The sequence below is a fragment of the Tursiops truncatus genome, chromosome 7 (genome assembly GCF_011762595.2).
Source record: "Tursiops truncatus isolate mTurTru1 chromosome 7, mTurTru1.mat.Y, whole genome shotgun sequence".
NCBI lineage: Eukaryota > Metazoa > Chordata > Mammalia > Artiodactyla > Delphinidae > Tursiops > Tursiops truncatus.
The window spans coordinates 262,794-285,462 of NC_047040.1; the positions used below are offsets into that span (position 1 = coordinate 262,794).

At 50.7% G+C, this 22,669-nt stretch overlaps 1 protein-coding gene across 16 annotated transcripts in view; it reads left to right on the forward strand.

Moving 5' to 3' along the window:
* The window catches only part of THAP4 (THAP domain containing 4), an 81,296-nt gene that overhangs the window by 23,540 nt on the left and 35,087 nt on the right, over positions 1-22,669 (forward strand). For 2 of the 16 annotated variants that reach the window (XR_012332874.1, XM_019934509.3), the window contains 5 exons: positions 4,079-4,238; positions 5,611-5,720; positions 6,418-6,521; positions 17,215-17,340; positions 17,636-17,864. Coding sequence is in view for 7 of the 16 variants with exons in the window: in XM_019934509.3 (XP_019790068.1) it covers positions 4,079-4,238; positions 5,611-5,720; positions 6,418-6,521; positions 17,215-17,334 (494 nt within the window). In the remaining 9 variants the exon portion in view is untranslated. Of the gene's footprint in view, positions 1-4,078; positions 4,239-5,610; positions 5,721-6,417; positions 6,522-13,753; positions 13,978-14,562; positions 14,716-16,896; positions 17,103-17,214; positions 17,526-17,635; positions 17,865-22,669 lie in introns of those variants that run through there. The other 14 variants (XR_002176241.3, XR_002176244.3, XM_019934535.3 and 11 more) reach the window with 11 other exon arrangements.

Below are 22,669 nucleotides of genomic sequence, written 5' to 3' on the forward strand. Positions count from 1 at the left end.
GTCATGGAATGTGTACGTTTTTGTGTCTGGCATCTCTTTTCGTGGCATGTTTTTAAGGAATATCTGTACTATTTTAATTTCTAGTCTCGCATTGTGATCAGACAGTATGGTGGGAACTCTTTTTAGTTTTTGAAACTTATAGGTTTTCTCTGACCCCTTATAAGGTAAGTCTTCATGAGTCTTTCAGAGGAACTTGAAGGAGTATTCTTTAGTTTTAAGCTACAAAGTTCAGTGTATGTCAGAACCACCTCATTAATTATATTGTATAGGCTTTCTATTTCGTTATTTGAATATTATTCACTTGAACATAGACATGAATGGAGATTTCCTTTGGTTTCTTTCTGTCAACATCTGAGCGTCTTCAGTAATTTCTGCTTTATAAACATTGCTGCCACGTTTGGTGCGTGCGTATTCACAGATAATCTCCGCGGTGACCTGCGCCCTTAGCGTTCTGAGAGGCTGTTCCCTGTCTGCTTGAATGCATCTTGGCTTGAACTTCACTTTACCTGATTTTAGGGTCATGACGCCTGATTTCCTGCTGCTTGCCTTTGCCCCACCTTCTGATGCTTTTCCACATTATTTTAGGTGCATCTCTTGTTTACAGCAAGTGTTGAGGATCTTGCTTTGTGATTCATTCTGAAGAGCTTTTTCTTTTAACATGTGACTTCAGGTGTGTTTGGTGTTAGTTCTGTCTTAGTGCTTTATAGTGTGCCTGCTGGGTTTTGTTTTTAAAGTAAATCTTTCCCACATGGCCTGTTCCTGGTTGGGCAGCCTGGGGGCCACGGACCCTCTGTGAGGGACCAGCAGACCTGCCCTGCTCCCCGGGCTCCCGCTCCGCCTGTGGTTTCTGTGCGCGGCTGGGGCACCCACCACCCATGCCCAGCGCTCACGTCTGCTGTCCCGTGGAACATGTTCAGGGCTTACTGCAACTCCTCTGCCATCATCTCTCATCGCCTTTTGGTGAAGTCTGTCTTCTAGGAACACCCTCAGGGGGAACTCACAGGACAGCATTCCGTGCGTGTTGAAAACTGGCCTTTCCAGTGCTCTCAACAGGAATGTGGCCCGAGTTCCTACCTAATTTTAAATATTCTACTAAACGTATTAAAAAGGTAAAGAGAAACAAATGAAGTTAACTTTAGTAAATTATTTAACTCAATATTATATAAAACATTATTATTGCTGATTTACGTGAAGTTCCTTTTTTTGGACTGAGTTTTTGAAATTCAGCGTGTGTCTTACACTTAGAGCGTGTTTCAGCGGACCAGCCACCTTTCACAGGTTCAGTGTTGGACAGCCCAGCCTGTACCTGGACGGCAGGGAGGGCTCTGGTGGCCTCAGGATCCTCGGATCCGCGTTCCCTCCCCGCGTCCCTGGGGAGCCTGCCACCCGTGTTGCTGTGCAGAACGCTGCTCTGCTTTCTCTGTGGACCTGCCCTTCTGGCATTTCCTACAAATCGGGTCGTGCACCGAGTGGCCTTCAGCGTCCACCTTCCCTCTCTCCACGTGCGTTTTCAAGGTCGTCCTCATCTAGAGCTTCCCTACTTTTTGTGTCCAAGTTGTACTCTGTGTCTGCGTGATCTTTTGATCCCCACGAGGGATCCCCACGAGGACATTTGGGGTGTCCCAGATAAGCCTCGTGTTCAGGTCTCGAGGGGGCGTGTTTCCGTCTCTCTCGGGTGCTCCGAGGGCAGGATTGCCGCCTGGTCGTGGCTTCCTGCCCTTCCTGCCGCCTCCCTGGCGGCCGCGGGGGCCACCCTCCTCTGCCACCGGCTGCTTCCTGCAGCCAGAGGCCTCAGCCCTTCTGCGCAGACCTCCAGGCTCTGCCCAGAGTCAAGGCCGGAGCCCTTCCAGGGGCTGACACGGTTCTCCCAGCCAGCCCTCCCCAGCCACACTGGCTGCCTGTTCCTGCCCAGCAAGGCCAGCCCGCCTTGTGTCTGCAGCTTGTCCGCCTGGTCCACCCTCCCGAGCAGCGGCCGGCTCCGGTCCCCAGCGCGGGCTCTGCTCCCCGCCCACCAGGGTCCAAACTTGCCCCTCTTAGTAAGATTGCACAAGGTCCCCACAGCCCCCAAGTCCCTTTCTGGCTCATCACCTCGTGTCTGGGAGGTTCCGCCCCTTCTACTTATCCTTGTGTCCAGCCGGCTCCCCTCTCCGGGACGAGTGTCTGTCTCCCGTCCGCTGGCTGCTGGGCCCCTCTCCCTGGACGATCGTGTGGCACGTGGCACAGATGAATGAATGAGCCACGCGTCCCCGAGAGTCAGCAGCAGCAGGGTCTGCTGGAGCCCAGACTGGATTCTGAAGCTCTATTCTTTACTTCCATCAAAGATTGTAACTAGAAGCCTGATTTCAATTTCTCTTGCTGTCTAATGATGAAGGTTTGATCAGTCAAAGCTGCAGTGTTGCCATCCTCGCTTTCTAACTTTCCACCGGCAGTTTGAAAAGGAAGCACCAGAAGAGATAGCCAGGTTGGAAAAGAAAGGGAGTTTCACCCCGCCCCACCCCCCAAAGCCTGCCCATTTTATGCCTCATGAGGCTCAGAAGTCAGAGGTGTGAGTCCCTGTTCCCCACCCTCTGGTTCGCGCTGCATGCCCAGGCCTGGCCGGGAGCTTGGCCCTCCTCCGTGGTCCCCAGCGCTTCTTAGATGCTGTCTGTCGCTTCTCCACCACCAGAGCCCTTCGAGCTCCTTTTCCCCTGGGTGTCATACTCCCAGACTGCTTTCAATCTAGTCGAAGGTTGTGTGATTTTAGAGGCCGAGATGCTTCCGGAACTCCCGTCCCCTTGGTGTGTGTGACTGGGGAGCGGGTTCCTTTGCTCTGGCATTTTGGAGCTTGTTGATAGAACCCAGAAATCAGTAGTGTGGCCTTGGGAATTCCCTGACGGTCCAGTGGTTAGGACTCCGTGCTTCCACTGCCGGGGCCCCGGGTTCGACTCCTGGTAGGGAAACGAAGATCCCGCAAGCCCTATCATGCAGCCAAGAAAAGAACGTAGTGTAGCCTCGCACGCGGCTCAGCTGACGCCGGCCTCTCTCCTCTTCCCACGTGGCTCAGCTGACGCCGGCCTCTCCCCTCTTCTCACGCGGCTCAGCTGACGCCGGCCTCTCCTCTCCTGCTTTTGCTTAGTATCACTTGCACTGTTTGCCTGAAAGCACTTGGGTTTGAGGCGTGACAAGGCGTGGGAAGCAGGCGTACCGGGAGGAGCATTTGACTGCATCTGGGACCCAGACCACCTGTCCCTGTGCCCCCGGCGGGCCAGGTGCGGGCTCCAACCCCGCCTTCCCGTGGTCTCAGGGCAAGTCCACCGAACACGGCAGGCGTGAGGATCGCGTGAGCCCATTTCTGAAAAGCCGCTCAGCAGCACGTGGTCCTTAGCCAGGCTCCATCCCCTGACTGCTGGCGGGTAGGAGTGGGGTGTGGGGCTGGGCTAGCTGCCTGGGAGCCGCTGGCAGTGGGCGCGGTCACGGTCCTGTCGCTGGGGCCTTTCCACCTGGCTCCTCCCCATTCAAGGCCTTGCTGTCGTCCCTCTTCAGTGACGGTGGGTCCTTTTGAGGGTCCTTTCCCTCTGGGTAATGGTCTAAAGGAGGCCCACGGGAGCTGCTGGTGCAGACCCTTGGCTTCTCCCGGGAAACTGAGTCCAGTCGCGTCTTGCCCGCGGGGTGCTCTCTTCACGTCTCACTGGCCCCAAAGCCCTCCGCTCCGCTCCCCACGAGCTTCCTTCTGCCCTTTACCTCCATCGCCAGGCCGCCGTGCCCGGGCACGCTCACCTAGCGTGGGGCCTGGTGTTGCCGCTTCCCCAGCCCTCCTCGGAGGCCCCGCGGCCTCTGGCCTCTCCTTGCCCTCCGGGCCCTCTCCTTCTCTTCTCTGTCGAGGTGCTGCCGGGCTCCAGAGCTGCATCTGGCAAGATGACGTTTGCTAATTGCTTGGCCTTTTTCTCCCCCTCTTGACAGGTGGCTGGTGGCGTGTTCAGGGCCCCGCAGGGTGAGCTGTAGTGACTGGGGCCTCCCCAGTGCGGAGTGTGAGTCTCCGCACAAAGCCCCGCAGGGACCACTGGCAGCAGCCGCTGACACTCTCTCCTTCTGTCCTCAGAGGCCCCCAGAATGAACCCTGTGCTGGAGCCGCTGTCCTGGATGCTGGGCACATGGCTGTCAGACCCGCCGGGAGCTGGGACCTTCCCGACCCTGCAGCCCTTCCAGTACCTGGAGGAGGTGCACATCTCGCACGTGGGCCAGCCCATGCTGAACTTCTCGTGAGTCCGCCCGCCGCTCTGCTCTCTGAGATGAGACAGGTGAACGCCAGGTGGGAAGGTACAGAGGGCACCTGGTGGTCTGTTTCAGAAAGGTGCCCTCTTCCTGCCCTGGCACCTGAGACGCACGCTGGGTGGAAATGGTACCTTCTTGTGTTTTAGACAATGTGAAGGTGACCGCAGAGTCTCAGGCTCGGTAATCCAAACGTGGAGATAAGTGTGTGTGTTCAATTAAGTCCTTCATCTCCTGCAGCATACCTGTGTGGAAGTCAGTCACCCCAAGATGACTGAAGATAGGGGCCCGGCTTTCATTTAGTCCTACCCCTGAGCCAGCCGAGGGCTCAGAGAAGCTGGTGTCTCGTGGTTCTCAGATTCTTAGCGTGCAGCAAAGCGCTTCCCTGCCACTCCTGAGGAAGCAGGTCGCAGTGCAGGGTGGCTAGGTGGGGAGCACCCCGGGCCGTGGGTTGGTAGGGAGGGGGCGGAGGATATATTGTCTCGTACCTTTTTGCATGATTCTTGACTGAATGGGTGAAGGGAAAGAATATCCTGCACATAAACAAAAGGTGGAAATTCTGGGTCATGCAGAATAACCTTTAATAGAAAGCAGTCTTTTTAAACTATGAGCTGTAACCCGTTAGAGACATTTATGACTAGCATTAATTAATTTTCTTTTAATGCTGGTCACTCAGTTTTGCGACTAACGTTAAAGAAAAACGAGAGTAGAAAATACGTATTTTGGTCAGTGTCGTGGTCTGTGTGTATGTAGTAGATGATATTTCTCAGTGAGGGCTTGTGGTCTCAAGAGGGCGTGTGAGCCGTAGCCACAACACCAGCCTGTCAGAAGTTCATCCGTGGTAGCAGTAGATCCCCACACGTCGTGCTGGTGAGGCTGTAAGCGTTGGTGTTGAAGTTGTGAGTCGGTGCTCTCAGGTCAAGGTGCAGCTCTTACTCACCACCGTGAATTTGCAGTGGTGGCGGCGCGATAAGACGCTGACTCCTTGCCTGTTCTCCTACCCTGTGAATTAACTGGACTCCTAAGCAAGATAATAGCTCAGAAGAGGGAAGGCCTGGCATTGGGTGGGACTTTACTTTGTTGGTGGAGGGCTTAGGCTGAGAAGTGTGTGCGGTGCTGGGGCTGAAAAGGCCTTGGTGGGAGGACGGGTGGGGAGGAGAGATGGGGGAGCGGGGGTGCCCACACCTGTTGTCTCCCGTGTCTCCGCACGGCGTCCTTCACACGTGACTGTGTTTCCAGGTAGTGCTTCACGTTCAGTGGGTTGGACGCTTGCCAAGTGAGGAGGGGGCGGGCCACAAAGTCTGGCATGTGCTCTGGTGGGCACTGGGTACCTGGGCTTCACCTGTCACATTACCTGTCCAGGTTCAACGCCTTCCATCCGGACACCCACAAGCCCATGCACAGGGAGTGTGGCTTCATCCGCCTGGAGCCCGACACCAACAAGGTGGCCTTCGTCAGCGCCCAGAACACAGGTACTCCCCTTGCCGGCCTGCCTCGCACCCACGCGCCCTGCGTTCTGCAAGCAGGTGGGGTGACATCTGCCCCCTGATTTCTGTGTGACCGCAGACGTGGCCCCGTGGGTGCGTTTCACGGTGGACAGTGTCGGGCCTTTGGACGGCTCGGGGAGCTGGAGAGTGGGGGGCTGGCAGGCGTGGGGCTGCGGGCGTGGCTCTGTGGGAACAGGCCAGCTTCATCTCCGGCCCTCTGCGCTCACATCTGTGCTGTCGCTCAGCTTCCCATGCAGGTGGGGCTCTGGGGGTACCTAGACCAGGGAGCAAAAGCTATGTCTGGAAGTTTGCTTTGCCCCCAGGGGGAATTCATCCTAAAATAGTAAACCAGGTTCATGAATTCGAAATTACTCAACACCCACCTACGTGACCCTTAACCTCGCTCACTGGCTCAAGTGCGCGCTCACTTCCTGGCAGCAGGTGGACAGTCCCTCCTGTCAGATCGCTGGGGGGAGTGGGACGGACCCACTCCAGGAGTTGCAGGAGGAGTTGCGTCTTCTCCCTCTTGGTACCTGGGGGCCATCGCAGGTGCCTGGGCAGTTATTGCCTCGATGGCTGCGGCGTTCAGATTGGTTGAGCCCTTGACTGCAGAGGAGGGTGGTGAGCGCAGGGCAGCCGGGAGCCCCGGGCAGGCTGCGTGGGCTGACGGTGTCCCTTGCAGGCATCGTGGAGGTGGAGGAGGGCGAGGTGAACGGGCAGGAGCTGTGCATCGCGTCCCACTCCATTGCCAGGACCTCCTTCGCCAAGGAGCCCCACGTGGAGCAGGTGAGCCCGGGTGGGACCGCACGGCACCCCTGCCTTTGCACTCCATCCTGGAGGCCTGGCTGTCTCTGGTCACCCGCTTCTTTCTCACGCTCACACAGGCCGTGACGTGATTATCTATCCCTGCTCATGCGCGGTTGGCTGTCCTCGGGTTTGTTGAACAAGTATGTCCCCACCAGCATTGCACGGCGGGGACCTTGTTCCCTGCTCCTTGACCAGTGCGGTGTGTTTTCAGGATTTCTGATTTTTTTAATCTGCTAGATAAAAGGTGGTATCTCATTGGTGTTTTAAATTTAACTTATGAGTGAGGGGGCATTCTTCGCGCTCACTGGTGGTTTGTATTTCTTGTTCCGATACTTGATGTTCAAAGTCATTGCCTGTTTTTCTGCGAGGTGTCAGTTTCTTGTTGATTTCTGGGAGATTTTTTATGTTCTGTGGATACTAATCTGTCGTCTGCTGTATTTGTGACAACGCCCCCATCCGGTGGCTTAGGCTAGCCTGATTCGTGATGTCTTCTGCCCACGGGCTGTACATCTTTCTCTAGTTGCTCTCGGGGTCTCGTCCTAAACGCCGTCTGAATTTGGGCTCTGGCTCAGGAAGATGTCTTCTGCTCCAAAAGGATAAAATTATTCTTCCATTTTCTTGTACTCTTACAACTTTCCTTTTTTACGTGTAGACCGTTAGTCTCTCTTCCTTTTTGTTTTCACGTGATGGGCTCCAGAGACCCCGCAGGTAGCCATGCACAGCAGCGTGGGGGTGTGCTGCAGGGATTTCGGACCTTGTTCGGTGTATTTCAGTAGATACCAAAGTTGGTTTCTTTATGGTGTCGACCATAGAGGCCTCGGACACTCCATGGTGAAGTCTTAAGTGCTTTATGGTTCCTGATGCCGCTCTGTACCCCTGCCCTGCAGCAGCGCACAGAGGGCCAGCTGCCCCACACCCTTTCCCGGGCTGGGCCTTGAACTTAGGCCATCCTGGTGGCTACCAAGTGGCGTTGCAGTGTGGTGTTAATTACATTTTCCCAGTGACTAATGATGTGGCTCATCCTTGCAACGTGCTTATTTGCCGTTGTATTCTTTGTTTCATGACGTGAGCGTTCAAATCCTTTGTCCTTTTTCTCCAGCAGCTTGTTTGCCTTATCTTTGAGCTGTAAGAGTTTGTTACATATTCTGGACACAAGTCCTTTATCAGGTAGATGTGTTGATAAAACTGTGCTCTCAACTTAAAACTTACCATTTCATTTCTTTAACAAAATGTTTTACTTTTGATGAAGTTCTGTTATCAGTTTTTTCTCTTACAGTTAGTGCTTTTTGTGCCCTGTCTTAACATTTTTTGCCTAGCACACACTTTCACCTGCATTTTCTTCAAGAATTTTTACAGTGTCTCCTTTTACTTTAAGGTTGATTATTTGGGAATTTATAGTTTTGTATGGTGTGAAGTAGGAGTCAAAATGCTTTCATTTTTTCCTAGATAGATATCCAGTTGTTCCAGCACTATTTTCTTTCTTTCTTTCTTTCTTTTTTTACAATTTTATTTATTTTTGGCTGCGTTGGGTCTTCGTTGCTGCTCGTGGGCTTTCTCTAGTTGTGGCGAGCGGGGGCTACTCTTCGTTGCAGTACGCAGACTTCTCCTTGCGGTGGCTTCTCTTGTTGTGGAGCACGGGCTCTAGGTGCACGGGCTTTAGTAGTTGCGGCACGTGGGCTCAGTAGCTGTGGCTCGCGGGCTCTAGAGCGCAGGCTCAGTAGTTGTGGCGCACGGGCTTAGTTGCTCTGCGGCATGTGGGATCTTCCCAGACCAGGGATTAAACCCGTGTCCCCTGCATTGGCAGGTGGATTCTTAACCACTGCACCACCAGGGAAGTCCTTAACCCATTTTTATTATTTTTATCCTCGCTCAAAATATTTTATTTCTTCAATGGTTTTGTTTCCTTGAACAGGATTATTTAGAAGAATGTTACTTATTTTCCAACTATTGGAGGATTTTCTTGCTATGATTTCTAATTCAGTTCTATAAAACCCAGAGAACGTGGTCTGTTTGAAAGTTATTTTGTGCCCCGTATATGATCTAACTTGGTGAATGTTTCATATGCACTCAGAATGAATAAGTATTTGACAATTGTTGGCTGTAGTGGACTGAAAATACCAGTTAGGTCAAGCTGATTGATAATGTCATCAGGTTTTCTATATACTAGCGTGTTTGGGGGTGGGGGGTTCTTGGTTGTATCTAATTACTGAGAGGTATTAAAATCTCCAGTTATGACTGAAGATATTTCAGTTCCTTTCTTTGGTTCCATCTTTGCTTCATAACTTTGAAGCTGTGTAGTTTAGATGCATACAGATGATACATGTATTATATTTATGAAATGTCCTTTATAGCTTGTAATACTATACCTGGAAGTCTGCTTTGTCTGATACTAATGTAACCGCACCTGCTTTCTTATGCTTATCATTTGTACAGTTTATCTTTTTTCCTACCCTTTCCACATTCAAATTGTGTCTTTATATTTACAGTACATTTCTTATAGAGTCTTGCTTTTTTTCTCTAGTCAGAAAACTCCGTATTTTAATTGGAGTATTTAGTTCATTTACGTTTAACGTAAGTATTTGTAAGGGTGGCTGTGCGTCCACCATCTTGATCTGTCTGCTTTACTTCTTTCTTGGCTTTGTTCCTCTTTTGTTCCTTTAGTATGTTTTCTTGGGTTAATTAAGTATTTTTAGCATTCTGTTTTATTTCTTCTATTAGCTTAACTGTATCCTTTTTTTTAAATAGTTGATTTAAGGCTAACAATATGCATGCTAAATTTATCAAAGTCTGTTTATAATCAGTGATACACTGTTACATTTCCCACTTCACATGTGTGTTAATCTTACAGCTGTGTAGAATTGCATTTATCCTCCTTTTGTGCTGGTGTCATCATACCTTTTACATGTAAAAAGTATCCACATACATTATAAACCTTCACACTAGGATTTTTGCTTTACATAATCGGTTGACTTTCGAAGAAATTACAGTGGGGGGGGCAGGGGAGTAATCGCTTATAGTTACCCACTTAGTTTCTCTTTGTGTTGCTCTTTTCCCCTTCTATAGCGTTTCCTGTGGTATCATTTCCCTTCATTCTGAAGCTGCGTTAGTGGCATTTCTTGTAGTATAGGTCTGGCAATATTTCTTTTGAGTTTATTTCACCCCCAACTTTTTTTTCTTCTTCAGTATTTTTTATTGTGGAAAAATAGATACATAAAAGTTAATTATCTTAACCATTTTTAAGGGTACACTTAAATATATTCACATTGTTAATCATCTCCAGAACACGTTCACCTTGCAGAACGGAAACTCAGGCCCACTAAGCAGTAGCTCCCTGTCCTCTTCTCCCCTGACCCTGGCAGCCACTTCTCTACTTTCCATCTCTCCGATTTTGACTACTTAGGTACCTCATATCAGTGGAATCATACAGTTATTTTTCTTTTTGCATCTAGCTTACTTCACTGAGCACAATGTCCTCAAGGTTCGTCCATGTTGTAGCCTGTGTCAGAATTTCCCTCCTTTTTAAGGCTCAGTAATATTCCAGTGTGTGGATGGACCACATTTGCTTTTCCATTCATCCATCGATGGATACCTGAGTTGCTTCCACCTTTTAGCTATTGTGAATGATGCTGCTGTGAACATGGGTGTACAGATATCTCTTCAAGACCTGCTTTCAGTTCTTTGGGGTGTATACCCAGAAGAGGAATTGCTGGATCACGTGGTTAATTTTATTTTTAATTTTTTGAGGACCCGCCATAGCTTCCCACTTTACCTGCACCATTTTACATTCCCATCAGCAGTGCACAGGGGTTCCAATTTCTCTGCATTCTCATCATTTGTTGTTTTCTGGTTTTTGGATATCACTCATCCTAATGGGTGTGAGGTGGTATCTCATTGTAGTTTTGATTTGCATTTCCCTAAACGATAGCGATATTGAGCAACTTTTCATGTGCTGCTTGGCCATTCATATATCGTTTTTGTAAAAATGTCTATTCAAATCCTTTGCCCATTTTTGAATTGGGTTGTTTGTTTTTGCTGTTGTTGAATTTTAGGAGTTCTCTGTTATTCTGTTTATGAATCCCTTATCAGATATATGATTTGCAAATATTTCTCTTATTCTGTGGGTTGTATTTTTTCTCTGTAAATAGTATCTTTTGATGCACAAAAGTTTTTAATTTTCATGAATTACAGTTTGTCTGCTTTTTCTTCATTGGCTGTAAATTGGTATCCAGGAAGTCATTGCCAAATCCAATGTCATTACACTTGCCCTATGTTTTCTTCTAAGAGTTTTTATAGTTTTAGCTCTTACCTTCAAGGCTGTGATTCATTTTGAGGGTTTTTTTTGTTCATTCATTTTTTGTACTAATGTTAGGTAAGGGTACGGTTTTATTCTTTTGTGAGGGGATATCCAGTTTTCCCAGCACCATTTATTGAAAAGGCCATCCTTTCCTCATTGAATGGTCTTGGCAACCTGGTTGAAAATCATTTGATAACATATGCAAGGATTTATTTCTGGGCTCTCAGAACTGTTCCATTGGTCTGTATATCTGTTTTTATGCCAGTGTCACACTGTTTTGGTCACTGTCATTCTGTAGTAAGTTTTGAAATCTGTTGAGAGTCCCTTGAGATTCCATATGAATTTTAGGATGGATTTTTCTATTTCTACAAAACGCATCATTGGCATTTTGATTTGAATTTTGTTAATTCTGTAGGTCTCTTTGGGTAGTATTTGTTTCTTAATGATATTAAGTCTTCCAGTCCATGAACACGGGATGTGTTTCCATTTATGTATGTCTTCTTTAATTTCCTTCTGGAGTGGTTTTGTATTGGGTTGGCCAAAAGTTTCGTTCATTGTTTTCCTTAAGAGGGCTCTACTAGCACGTAGTTGTCTTTAACTTCATTCAAAACAATTTTGTTAGATTGTGTGTGACAGCTGTCATACCAGCGTGCATTTATAGAAAGACTTATTGGGACTTCCCTAGTGGCACAGTGGTTGAGAATCCGCCTGCCAATGCAGGGGACACAGGTTCGAGACCTGGCCTGGGAAGATCCACATGCCGCGGAGCAACTAAGCCCATGCGCCACAACTACTGAGCCTGCGCTCTAGAGCCCGCGAGCCACAACTACTGAGCCCACTTACCACAACTACTGAAGCCTGCGTGCCTAGAGCCCGTGCTCTGCAACAAGAGAAGCCACCGCAATGAGAAGCCCACGCACCGCAATGAAGAGTAGCCCCTGCTCACCGCAACTAGAGGAAAGCCCGAGCGCAGCAACAAAGACCCAACACAACCAAATAAATAAATAAGTAAATACTTATCAAAATTGGCGAATTTTTGTATAGCCATTTTAATATCGAAGATGGAAGAAAAAAGCAACATTTTGAGCATATTATGCTTTATTATTTCAAGAAAGGTAAAAATGCAACCGAAATGCAAAAAAAAGGATTTGTGCCATATATGGAGAAGGTGATGTGACTGATCAAACGTGTCAAAAGTGATTTGCAAAGTTTCATGCTGGAGATTTCTCGCTGGCCGATGCTCCACGGTCAGGTGGACCAGTTGACGTTGATAGCCATCAAATTGAGACATCAGTTGAGAACAATCAACGTTATACCATGTGGGAGACAGCCGACATACTCAAAATATCCAAATCAAGAGTTGAAAATCATTTGCACCAGCTTGGTTATGTTAAATCACTTTGATGTTTGGGTTCCACATAAGCAAAAAAAAACCTTCTTGACCATGTTTCGACGTGTGATTCTCTACTTAAATGTAATGAAAGTGTTCCGTTTTTAAAACAAATTGTGACAGGTGATGAAAAGTGGATACTGTACAATAATGTGGAATGGAAGAGATCGTGGGGCAAGCGAAATAAACCACCACCAACCACACCAAAGGCTGGTCTGAAGGTGATGTTGTGTATATGGTGGTACTGGAAGGGCGTCCTCTATTATGAGCTCCTGGAAAACCAGACGATTCATTCCAACAAGTACTACTGCCAGTTAGACCAACTGAAAGCAGCACTCAACAAAAAGTGTCCACAATTAGTCAACAGAAAGCACATAATCTTCCATCAGGATGATGCAAAACGGCATGTTTCTTTGATGACCAGGCAAAAACTGTTACATCTTGGCTGGGAAGTTCTGATTCATCCATCGTATTCACCAGACATTGTACCTTCGAATTTCCATTTATTTAGTTTAGGTCTTCACAAAATTCTCTTAATGGAAAAAATTTCAATTCCCTTGAAGACTGTAAAAGGCACCTGGAACAGTTCTTTGCTCAAAAAGGTAAAAAGTTTTGGGAAGATGATATTATGAAGGTGCCTGAAAAATGGCAGAAGGTAGTGGAACAAAAGGGTGAAAACGTCGTTCAATAGAGTTCTTGGTAAAAATGAAAAATGTGTCTTTTATTTTTATGTGAACACCGAAGGCACTTTTTGGCCAACCCAATATATGTGAAATTTAAAAAAAAAGAAAGAAAACTCACAGAAACAGAGTAGAATGCTGGTTACGGGGGGCTCAGGTGGGGGAAATGGGCAGATGTTGCCCAGTGGGTATGAACGTCCAGGTGTAAGATGGACAGCGTGGCACTAGAGTTGACAGGGCGGCACTAGAGTTGACAGTGCTCTGTTATATTAGTGAAATTTGCTAAGAGGAAAAAGATGTAACTGTGAGGTGATGGATGTATTAACTGACCTTATTGTGGTAAACATTTCACCATATACACATGTATCAAATCGTCATGTATCAAATCATCATGTTTCAGCTTAAACCTATGCAGTGTTACATGTCAGTTATATCTCAGTAAAGCAGGGTGCAAAGGAGGGGAAAGGAGCCAGTGCTGGCAGCAAGCAGACTGCATCTGTTCTAATTCTTCTTTTTTTTTTGAATTGGAGTAGAGTTGCTTTACCATGTTGTGTTAGTTTCTGCTGTACAGTGAAGTGAATCAGCTGTACATGTACATACATCCCCTCCCTCTTGCAAGTCAGTGAGAGAAACGTGAGGCCTGCACTGTCTGTAGTTCTCCAACAGTGTCCTGATGTCCTTGTTTATCAAACTCATCCCCTTTCTTCATGACTCAGCCCCCTCCTTGATGCCTCAAGGGTTGTATGGGGTGGCTTCTTCGTTTTTTTATTTTAGGACCTAAAACAAAGTCAGATCCATCTAACTCTCTCCTGGCCTTTCCTTCTCCACCTTTTCCCCACGGGACAAGACATAACAGGAACAAGAAATCATTAAAACATCAGGAAGTTCTCACATCGAGTTTCTCTCTACCGTAATATTTCTCTTTGGTCTGTGCAGTCGAGGAAAAGTGAGCACACTTGGCTAAAGTAAGAACTCGTGTCGTTGTCAAGATGGCCTCTGTCCCTGTGTTCAGAGGCTCCTTGGAGTTTGCCTTTGCCATCGGAGCTGGGCCCCAGCTGTGCAGGCTTCTCTCCAGAATGCGGCTCCTGCAGCTTCTGCTCTACCCAGTGGCCCCAACAGGCTCCACTTTGAGGGTTTAAAGGCAAACAGTTGCTTCCAGCCCCACCTTGTTTAAACTTGTTTAAACGAGGGTCAGTCTGCAGTTCAGGTGGATTCTCATCCTGAGGGTGGACTTGGCATGACCTCAGGATCATCGTCGGCAGAGGCCGTGGGCGCCGCAGGAGGTCTGGTTCTGAGCCTGAGCGATGTCATCTACGACCTGCCTCAACTTTAAATTCTGCCAAATAACTTTCATTTGAAGAGAAAACTAGCACAAGAAATTTCATCCAAGAGGCCACCAAGCCCAGAGGAACCTAACAGGTGACTCCCGGGCACGGGGACACGCTGCAGTAGCAGTGTCGTCGCTGAGGCCACCTCGATGAACACAGTCCCGAGTGTGCGCTCCGGCGGCCGGGCAGCCCTTACACACCCTCTCGCTGGGACCTGGGGAGGTCGTGGGGGACCAGCGTCTCCGCCATGGGGTCTCCCCCGTGACTGTCTCCCTCCTTGTGTTGCCCTGTGTCTTGCTGCCCGGTGGCTGTTACCGGATGTTCACAGACTTCGGCACACAGAAGCAGAGCCGAAGGGCGAGGGAGCGGCCGCCCTTGGGTCAGCACACGGTGAAATGGGCTGTGTCCTCGTGGCGTGGCCCGCAGCCCCTGCGGCATCGCGGAGGCGGGACGGGGGATGCAAGGCCACGCGAGAAGCCAGGTAGTCCTCAGGTGCTGGTTTTCGGGTGTGACCGCAGCCTCAGCCCGTCGGGCGGGCTCCGTGTGAGAGACACGCAGTGTCTTCCCTTTAACGTGGAAAGGTTCAACGGGGGGCGGGGGGCCCACCTTCCGTTCCCTGGGGAGGCATTTCCTTTGCCCCCGCCTGCGCTCCCCCTGCACGTGTGGTGCTGGGCGTCTGGCATGAGGGCGAGAGCCAGTGTCCTGCATCGGTGGTGGGGTGTCGGGGGAACAGGTGCCCCGCAGGCCGTGGGCTCTGAGGACAGGCGGCTGCTGTCCTGTGGAAGCTGAGCGCGTGGCCCGTGGTGTGGGGAACACGGGCTTTGTTTCTCTCCACTGCACTTCTGTTTCCTCTGCAGAGTGGTTTCAAGGGTAAGAGCCTTGACTGTTTGTTTTGTTTTTTGCGGTACGCGGGCCTTTCACTGTTGTGGCCTGTCCCGTTGTGGGGCACAGACTCCGGACGCACAGGCTCAGCGGCCATGGCTCACGGGCCCAGCCGCTCCGTGGCGTGTGGGATCTTCCCGGACCGGGGCACGAACCCGTGTCCCCTGCATCGGCTGGCGGACTCTCAACCACTGCGCCACCAGAGAAGCCCCGACTGTTTGTTTTTCAATTAAATTCCAGAACAAAGGCTGTGGAGTTGAAGAAGCAAGTCACGTGTGAGAATGTCGGCCCGCCACCCGTCTGCTTTCTATCTCTCTGTCCACCTCATCTGGGGCTGTGCCCTCCCGTCCTGCCCTCTGCAGCCCTCTCCCGTCCTCAGCCGTTACCGTGGCGAGGACAGCGCGTTGACCTTTGACACCTGTGGATGGTGGCAAGGACCTTAGGACAGGGCTGCTCAGACCACCACGCGGTGTGGTCCCTGGGGCTCAGGGTGGCAATTCTGAGGCACCGGGTCTGGGGCGGAGCCTGAGACTCTGCATTTCCAGCAGCCGCCCAGGTGGGGCTGGTACCTGGAGCCCACCGAGTAGCAGGGACGTAGGACACTGACTCTGTGTCCTCCTCCCGCCTCTGCTTCCGCTGTCACGTGTTGTGAGGACGCACGCACAGTAGACCCCGCAGGGTTGTGCAGATGCCAGTCAGCCCTCGGCGCAGCACTTGGGTGGCGCACGGCTTTCCATACGTTTATCCTTGCTGTTGCTCTTCCTTTGTTCCTGCGTCTCTGCTTCCACCATTTTCCTTAAAACCTGAAGAACTTCCTCTAGTGTTTTGTGTAAAGAAGCGGGGGGTCCTGCTGGTGGTGAATTCTCTGTGGATTTCTTGTCTAAAAATGTCTTTATTTTGCCTTCACTTTTGAAGGGTATTTTCACTGCAACCAGAATGCCAGGGGGACAGTTATTTTCATTGTTTTGAAGATGTCCTTCCTTTGTCTTCTAGTTTCCATCCCTTCTGTTGAATTTCTTGAATTCTAGACATCGCGCGTGAAAACCGCAGGTGACTTGAGGCCTGTTTGATGTCGTCTCCCACCAAAGGGCACTTCTTGCGCTTCTGGTGGTTTGTCCAGGAAGAGCAGGTCCTGTCCACAGAGATAGCACTACTTTGAAACCGGACTTCCCAGTCTGTTTCTGGGGAACTCTTACTCCTGGGGTGCGGCCCTAAGGGGATCCTGACCAACAGCCGGGCGGTTTTCCGCGGCCCCTCCTTCTGGACGCCGGGCAGCAGTTCCAGAGGGTGGCCCGTGCAGCGCAGCCCCGTGGGTTAGGGCGCACCCACCCGGCTCCCCAGCCTCTGGGTGGCCTCTGAGAGTCAGCACCGGCCTTGGGGGGACAGCTGCTCTGAGCTGGGTCTCTCCCCTGCACGCCCTTCCCCCTGAGGCCTTGGCCTTGTAGCCTGGTTGCTTTAAACAGGCTCTGGAATCCGGCTTTCCTCTCTTCTCTGCCCGACGGTCGCTGGGGCCTGGCCAGCACGGGTTCTGACGCTCGTGGGCCCCCACCCCCGCCAGTTCTGGCGCCAGGTAGCCACCCCTGGAGGCGGCTTCCACAGTCCTCGGGCTTTCACCCTCTGTCCACAGACGTTCCAGGCAAACCCGTTTTCTCATCGGGGGCTCGGGTGCTGCAGGTCTGTGTTACTGTTAGAAGCAGCTGCCGTAATTGGCCCTGATGAATCGGGGGTTCCAGAAGTGCTGGTACCGAGTTTTCTGAGAACACATTTGGCATCATTTCAGGCTGTGTAGGGAGGGACGCGCTGGACAGCCGGCCCCTAGGCAGACGGCGAGGCTGACGCCCGCGCTCACCTCCGGACGTTTGGGAACAGCTGAGCGGCAGGGAGACGGCACGGGCCAGGGGTCCGGACGCCCATCACGGCTGCCGGCCGAGTGTCTGTCACCCACTGGCGGGGACTCTGCCTGGCTCACAAGCCCCTGACACTGAGGTGAAATGTTGCAGCTGCCGCGGGAGTGTGTGGCCTGTGGTGGCACCTCAGCGGTCGTTGAATCTTTGGAAGGTGAAATTAAGGCGTTTTGTATTTGTTTTGTTCTGCTCAGATTACCCGAAAATTCAGGCTGAATTCCGAAGGCAAACTTGAACAGACGGTCTCCATGGCAACCACTACGCAGCCCATGACTCAGCATCTGCATGTCACCTACAAGAAGGTGACCCCATGACCCCAGGTAGAGCTGAGTCCGGTGGGGCTGGCCTGTGTGGTGACACTTCAGCTTCTCAGCAGACGCCGCAGCAGGTGTGGGTGTGGCCACAGGTCACCGTGGGTTCAAGGGTGTTGCCACGTGTCCCTGTAATGGCACAGAAAAACCAAATAAAAGGCCTTTATTTTTATGGCTAAGCATTTTGAATATTATCACTTGCGTAGACTGCGTTTCTTTCATCTGCTGGTGACTATTTGTTTTCAGAGTCGTTTCCCTAAAAAATTAAAAAGGGGTGACTCTTTCTCTCCTTTCCTTCCTGCAGTTTTGACAAGATCTGAAAATGTTTATAAATCTACGGTAGTCAGCAACAAGGTGAAGAGAAGGTAGGACAAAAAGAATTGCAGCGAATTTTCCTTTACTTTTAAAGAGCTGAGAGTGTAACGACCCCATTTCCATGTGGACGAAGGGCATTCCCAAGGCGAGAGGGTGGTGGTGAATTTATCATCATTCTGTAAATTTGATTTAGTGTCGGCAATATAATATTACCTTCATTTGTTTGTTTACGATGGAAGTTTCCAGACATACACTGACCCCCTGGACCTCACCCCGTTCCAGCTCCTGCCAGCATGTCCCCACACCGGTGGTTCCGTCTGCTCTTCCCCCCTTTTTGTGGCTGGAGCATCTTAAAGCGAATTCCACACACAGTGTCCCTTCTCTCGAACACTTCAGCATGTGTGTAAAAGCAAAACAGAGCCTTTCTCTTTTCCTGAACACAGCACAGCATCAGGGGCCTCACCGGGGACATAGACACGGGGTGAAAGGAGGCCGCGCTCAAGAGCAGGGGTCAGTGTCTGCAGCCACACACCCCCACACACCCCACACCCTGGGGACAAAAGGGACTACCGGGGTGGGGGGGTTGTCAGTACCTGGGAGCGCAGAGGAGGGACCGGGGCTGGTGCCGAGCCCTCAGAGGAGCGTGGCTGGAGTGTGAGGAAGGCGGCCGGCCCCCTGCGTGCAGGGTGGACGTGGTGGCTGGGCTGGGCTCGCCGAGAGCGTCAGGTCAGCAGAGACTCAGGCCCAGTTCGTCCCTCCAGCTGCGAACCTGGGAAACCAGACAAGTTATTGGCCTCCGAAAGTCAACGACGGGAGAGGAATGGATGGACACTCCCTTTCCAAAAGGTAGAAATAGGAAAGAAGAAGGCGTGACAGGTCCTGAGCAAGTCCCAAACCTTAAGGCTTAAGAGGAACGATCCTCTGTGGCTCAGTGTCTGTCCTCCGGGCCCCCCTGGGGTGGTCCTGCCCCCCCCCCCCCAGCTTTGCCGGGTACAGCGCTCACCACGGTTCTCAGGGGTTGGACTCGTGTGCCTGCGGCTCTCCCCAGGTTCTGCCCACCCCGGGGTCGCCCTAGCGGGGGCTCTGCACCCCTTGCAGGGTGTGGGTCTCTGTCTGGGTCATGAGCCTGAGGCTCCAGGTGGCTCCATCCTTCAAAATTGAGGGAAGGTAGCAAGGCCCCCAGGGCTCTGCATTCTGCGTGCTGGCAGAGATGGTACCTTGTGGAAGCCAAAAACCGATTCCAGCCAAGTTTGCAGCTGTGCCCTCCAGTGGGGCAGCCACGTCTGCTGTGGCCCAGGAATGTGGGGAGCAGAGCCTTATCCTCTGGGCCTGGGATGGAAGGGTCACCTCCACAATCTCTGAAATGCCTTTGAAGACATTTTTCCATTGTCTGGACTTTAGGCTTCTGTTTAGGTGGCTGCCTGGTCTCCCATCATGTGGGTAACTAGCTCGTAACTGATGAGTACTAACCTCCGTGTCAAGTCCTCCCAAGCGTCATGATCTGTCTCAGCAAGCTTTCTTACTACTTTCAATATCAATAGGCTGAGGATTTTCCACATTTTTAAGGTCTGCTTCCTTTTTGGTTAACAATTCTGTCCTTAAGTCTTCTTGCATTTTACTCTAAGTATTCAAGAGAAACAAGGCCCCTCATGCTTCAACACTTCCACTTTGCTTGGAAATTTCCAGGCACATAACCAATTTCATTGCTCACAAGTTCTACCTTCCACAAAACTAGGACACATAGTTTAGCCAAGCTCTCTGTCCCGTCTTAACAAAGGTTGCCTTTCCTCCAGTTTCCAATGACCTCCATTTCCATCTGAGATCTCAGCAGACTGGCCTTTACACCTGTGAAAATTAGTAAAGGGAAACCTCGCGGAACTGGAGTGGGGAGGGAATTCCCTGGTGGTCCAGTGGTTAGGACTCTGAGGTCTCACTGCCAAGGGCCTGAGTTCAATCCCTGGCCGAGGAACTAAGATCCCACAAGCCACGCAGCACGGCCAAAAACAAAAAACAAAAAACAAAAAATAATGGAGTGGGGAGGCCACAAGGGGGAGCGCTCACCAGCTCCACTGGATGTCAGCACAGATCCTGACAGGAGGAGGCCACCTGACCTCTTAGGCCAGAAGCCCTTTACCACCCTCAGGAGGAAGGAGGATTTTCTCCCCGTCAGGCAACAGCCCAGCCAATGAGAAACTGTCACAGCTCAGCCAATGAAAAGCCACCACACTTCAGACCCCCATTTTCCTCCAATGGACTTTTTTGCTTATAACAGCCCCTCCCACCTTACCTTTTCCTCTATAAAAGAATTTCCTCTCCTTTGACCTACTGGACTTGCCTGTGGACTTGTGCCACGGTTACCTGTCCTGAAACACAAATCTTTGCTGCTCCTTAATAAACCCATTTTGTTGGTAAAAACTGGCTGTTTTATTGTTTCAGATGAACACATCCCATATATCTACCAACATTCTGTTCAGGATTACTTAGGTATTGTCTAAGAACACTGAGGCTTTCTCCACAGCTCTCCTCTTTTCTTCCTGGGTCACCAGAATTGCCCTGAACAGTCCATTCACAGCAGTGGAGGCTTTTGCTAACATTCATCTTGAAACTCTTCCAACCTCTAATTTCCAAAGCCACATCCACGTTTTTAGATACTTGTTGTTTCTTGGTGACAACTTTCGGACTTAGTTCAGGCTGCTGTAACGAAAGTAACCATCCACTGGGTGGCTTGCAAACAACCGCAATTTACTTGTCCCGGTTCTAGAGGCTGGAAGCCCAAGGTCAGGCTGCTGGCTGATTAGGTGGGAGGGCTGCTTGCTCGTGGACGCGTCTCCACTGTGACCTCACGTGCAGAAAGGCTGAGCTAGCTCTGTGGAGCCTGTGTTATGCAGGCACCTGTTCCAGTCGTGAGGGTGGAGCCGTTATGGCCTAGTCACCTCCCAAAGGCCCCACCTTCTCCTACCATCACTTTGGGGGTTAGGATTTCAACATACGAATTTGAGGGAAAACAGACATTCAGACCATAGCTCCAAGGGAGCCTGGAGGATGGGACCAGAGCTGTCTCTGCTGCTGGAATGATGCTGAGAGGAGCTGGGAGCAGCAAGGAAGCCCCCCACTCTCTCCCTCCTGCATCCCAGGCTGCTGCCTGCTCACAGCTGGAAGGGGGCCAGGAGGGCAGCACCCAGACCGGAGCAGGAAGGGTGGGGCTGAGAGCCGAGAGATGAAAAGCAAATAACTGACATGGTCACCTGGTCCTCTTCCTCCCCCCGACCCCCGTGCTTCTTGTTGGGAAGCTGGAAGGCGTCCCCAGTCTGGATCCTGGGTTCCCCTGGGTTCCTCGCGGTGTCTGAATTGTTCCCCTAAGCCCTCTGTTTGCTGTAGTCTGGAGGTTGGATCACACTTCCTAAGGGCTGTCCGGGTCTTCCTGTGCGCTGTCTGCCTGTCTCACGTGGCTGATGCTAACGTAACAGGCCCAGACGGTGCAGCCTGCCCTCCTTATTCTCAGCGTCTGTCAATCGGCCCGCCCGTGGGTGACCCCTGCCTGAGCCAGCTCCCCCATCAGAGCATCCAACCCTGTCCTTCTGCATTCGGTGGCGGAATTCTCCGAAGAGCTTCCATCCGTCCAATTAGGCTCAGTTTGGTGCCTCTGAAGTAAGTTCACACCAGAAGGCCAGCGGAAACGCTTCTCTCTTCCCCTTTGATCATCGGGTTTTAGAACAGGTGTGCCAGGGACAGCGGTGCTGGCCGCCCGACCACCTTCTCACACCACAACCCCCCCCCCACACCCCTCCTGCTTCTGTTATGAACCCAGTACTTTTTGTATGTTCGATGTGAGCTAGGCAAGTCCAGTCTTTTTCTTTGACAGACAGGAGGGGCCCACATGATGTGATAGTTGGCTGGATGGAGCCCCTCAAGCCCCTGATGGCCTCTGTTCCCACTTCCTGCCTCAGAACCTCTCTTCTCTCCAGTGGGGGTGGGACTGAGAGGCCCCGGGCAGAAATGGAAAATCCCTTTATAAATTATTTTCTCACTTATTTCCACTTTACTATTTGAGATCTCATTGCCGAGATCACAACCCTTCACTCTCAACTACTTTAGCATGGGATACGTGCATTTTTTAACAAAAAAAGTTGTGCATCCACACTTAGGTTTCCAATTCAAATTTTAAGATTATAAAATTTTTTACTTAAATTCTTTGATTTTACCTCTTTTAAGATGAAAATCCTGTTTATCATTATTTGCTTTCTCCTACAGGATACGTATGATTATTTGAGAATAATAATATTGTTATTAATAAGACTACTGATTGAAGTTTCCTTTTTCTTTTTGCGGTATGCGGGCCCCTCACTGCTGTGGCCTCTCCCGTTGCGGAGCACAGGCTCCGGACGCGCAGGCTCAGCGGCCATGGCTCACGGGCCCAGCCACTCCGCGGCACGTGGGATCTTCCCGGACCGGGGCACGAACCCGCGTGCCCCGCATCGGCAGGCGGACTCTCAACCACTGCGCCACCAGGGAAGCCCTGAAGTTTCCGTTTTTGCTGTTGTTTTTACAGCTTTTTCATTGAAGATGTAAAGTTAAAATGTAGTTGGAATAATTGATTCCTCTGGGTGCTTGTGTCACCAACTTGATAGAGAAACTCATTTGTTTAATTTTTTAAAGTTGACTGTTTTCTTAAGTTAGCTTTGCTTATGCAGAACATCTTACGTGACCCTATTGTCAAAAGTTTAAAACAAGGGACTTCCCTGGTGGCACAGTGGTTAAGAATCCTCCTGCCAGTGCAGGGGACATGGGTTCGAGCCCTGGTCGGGGAAGATCCCACATGCCGTGGAGCAACTAAGCCCGTGCACCCCAACTACTGAGCCTGCGCTCTAGAGCCCGCGAGCCACAACTACTGAGCCCATGTGCCACAGCTACTGAAGCCCGTGCACCTAGAGCCCGTGCTCCGCAACAAGAGAAGCCACCGCAATGAGAAGCCCGCACACCTCAACAAAGAGTAGCCCCTGCTCACTGCAACTAGAGAAAGCCC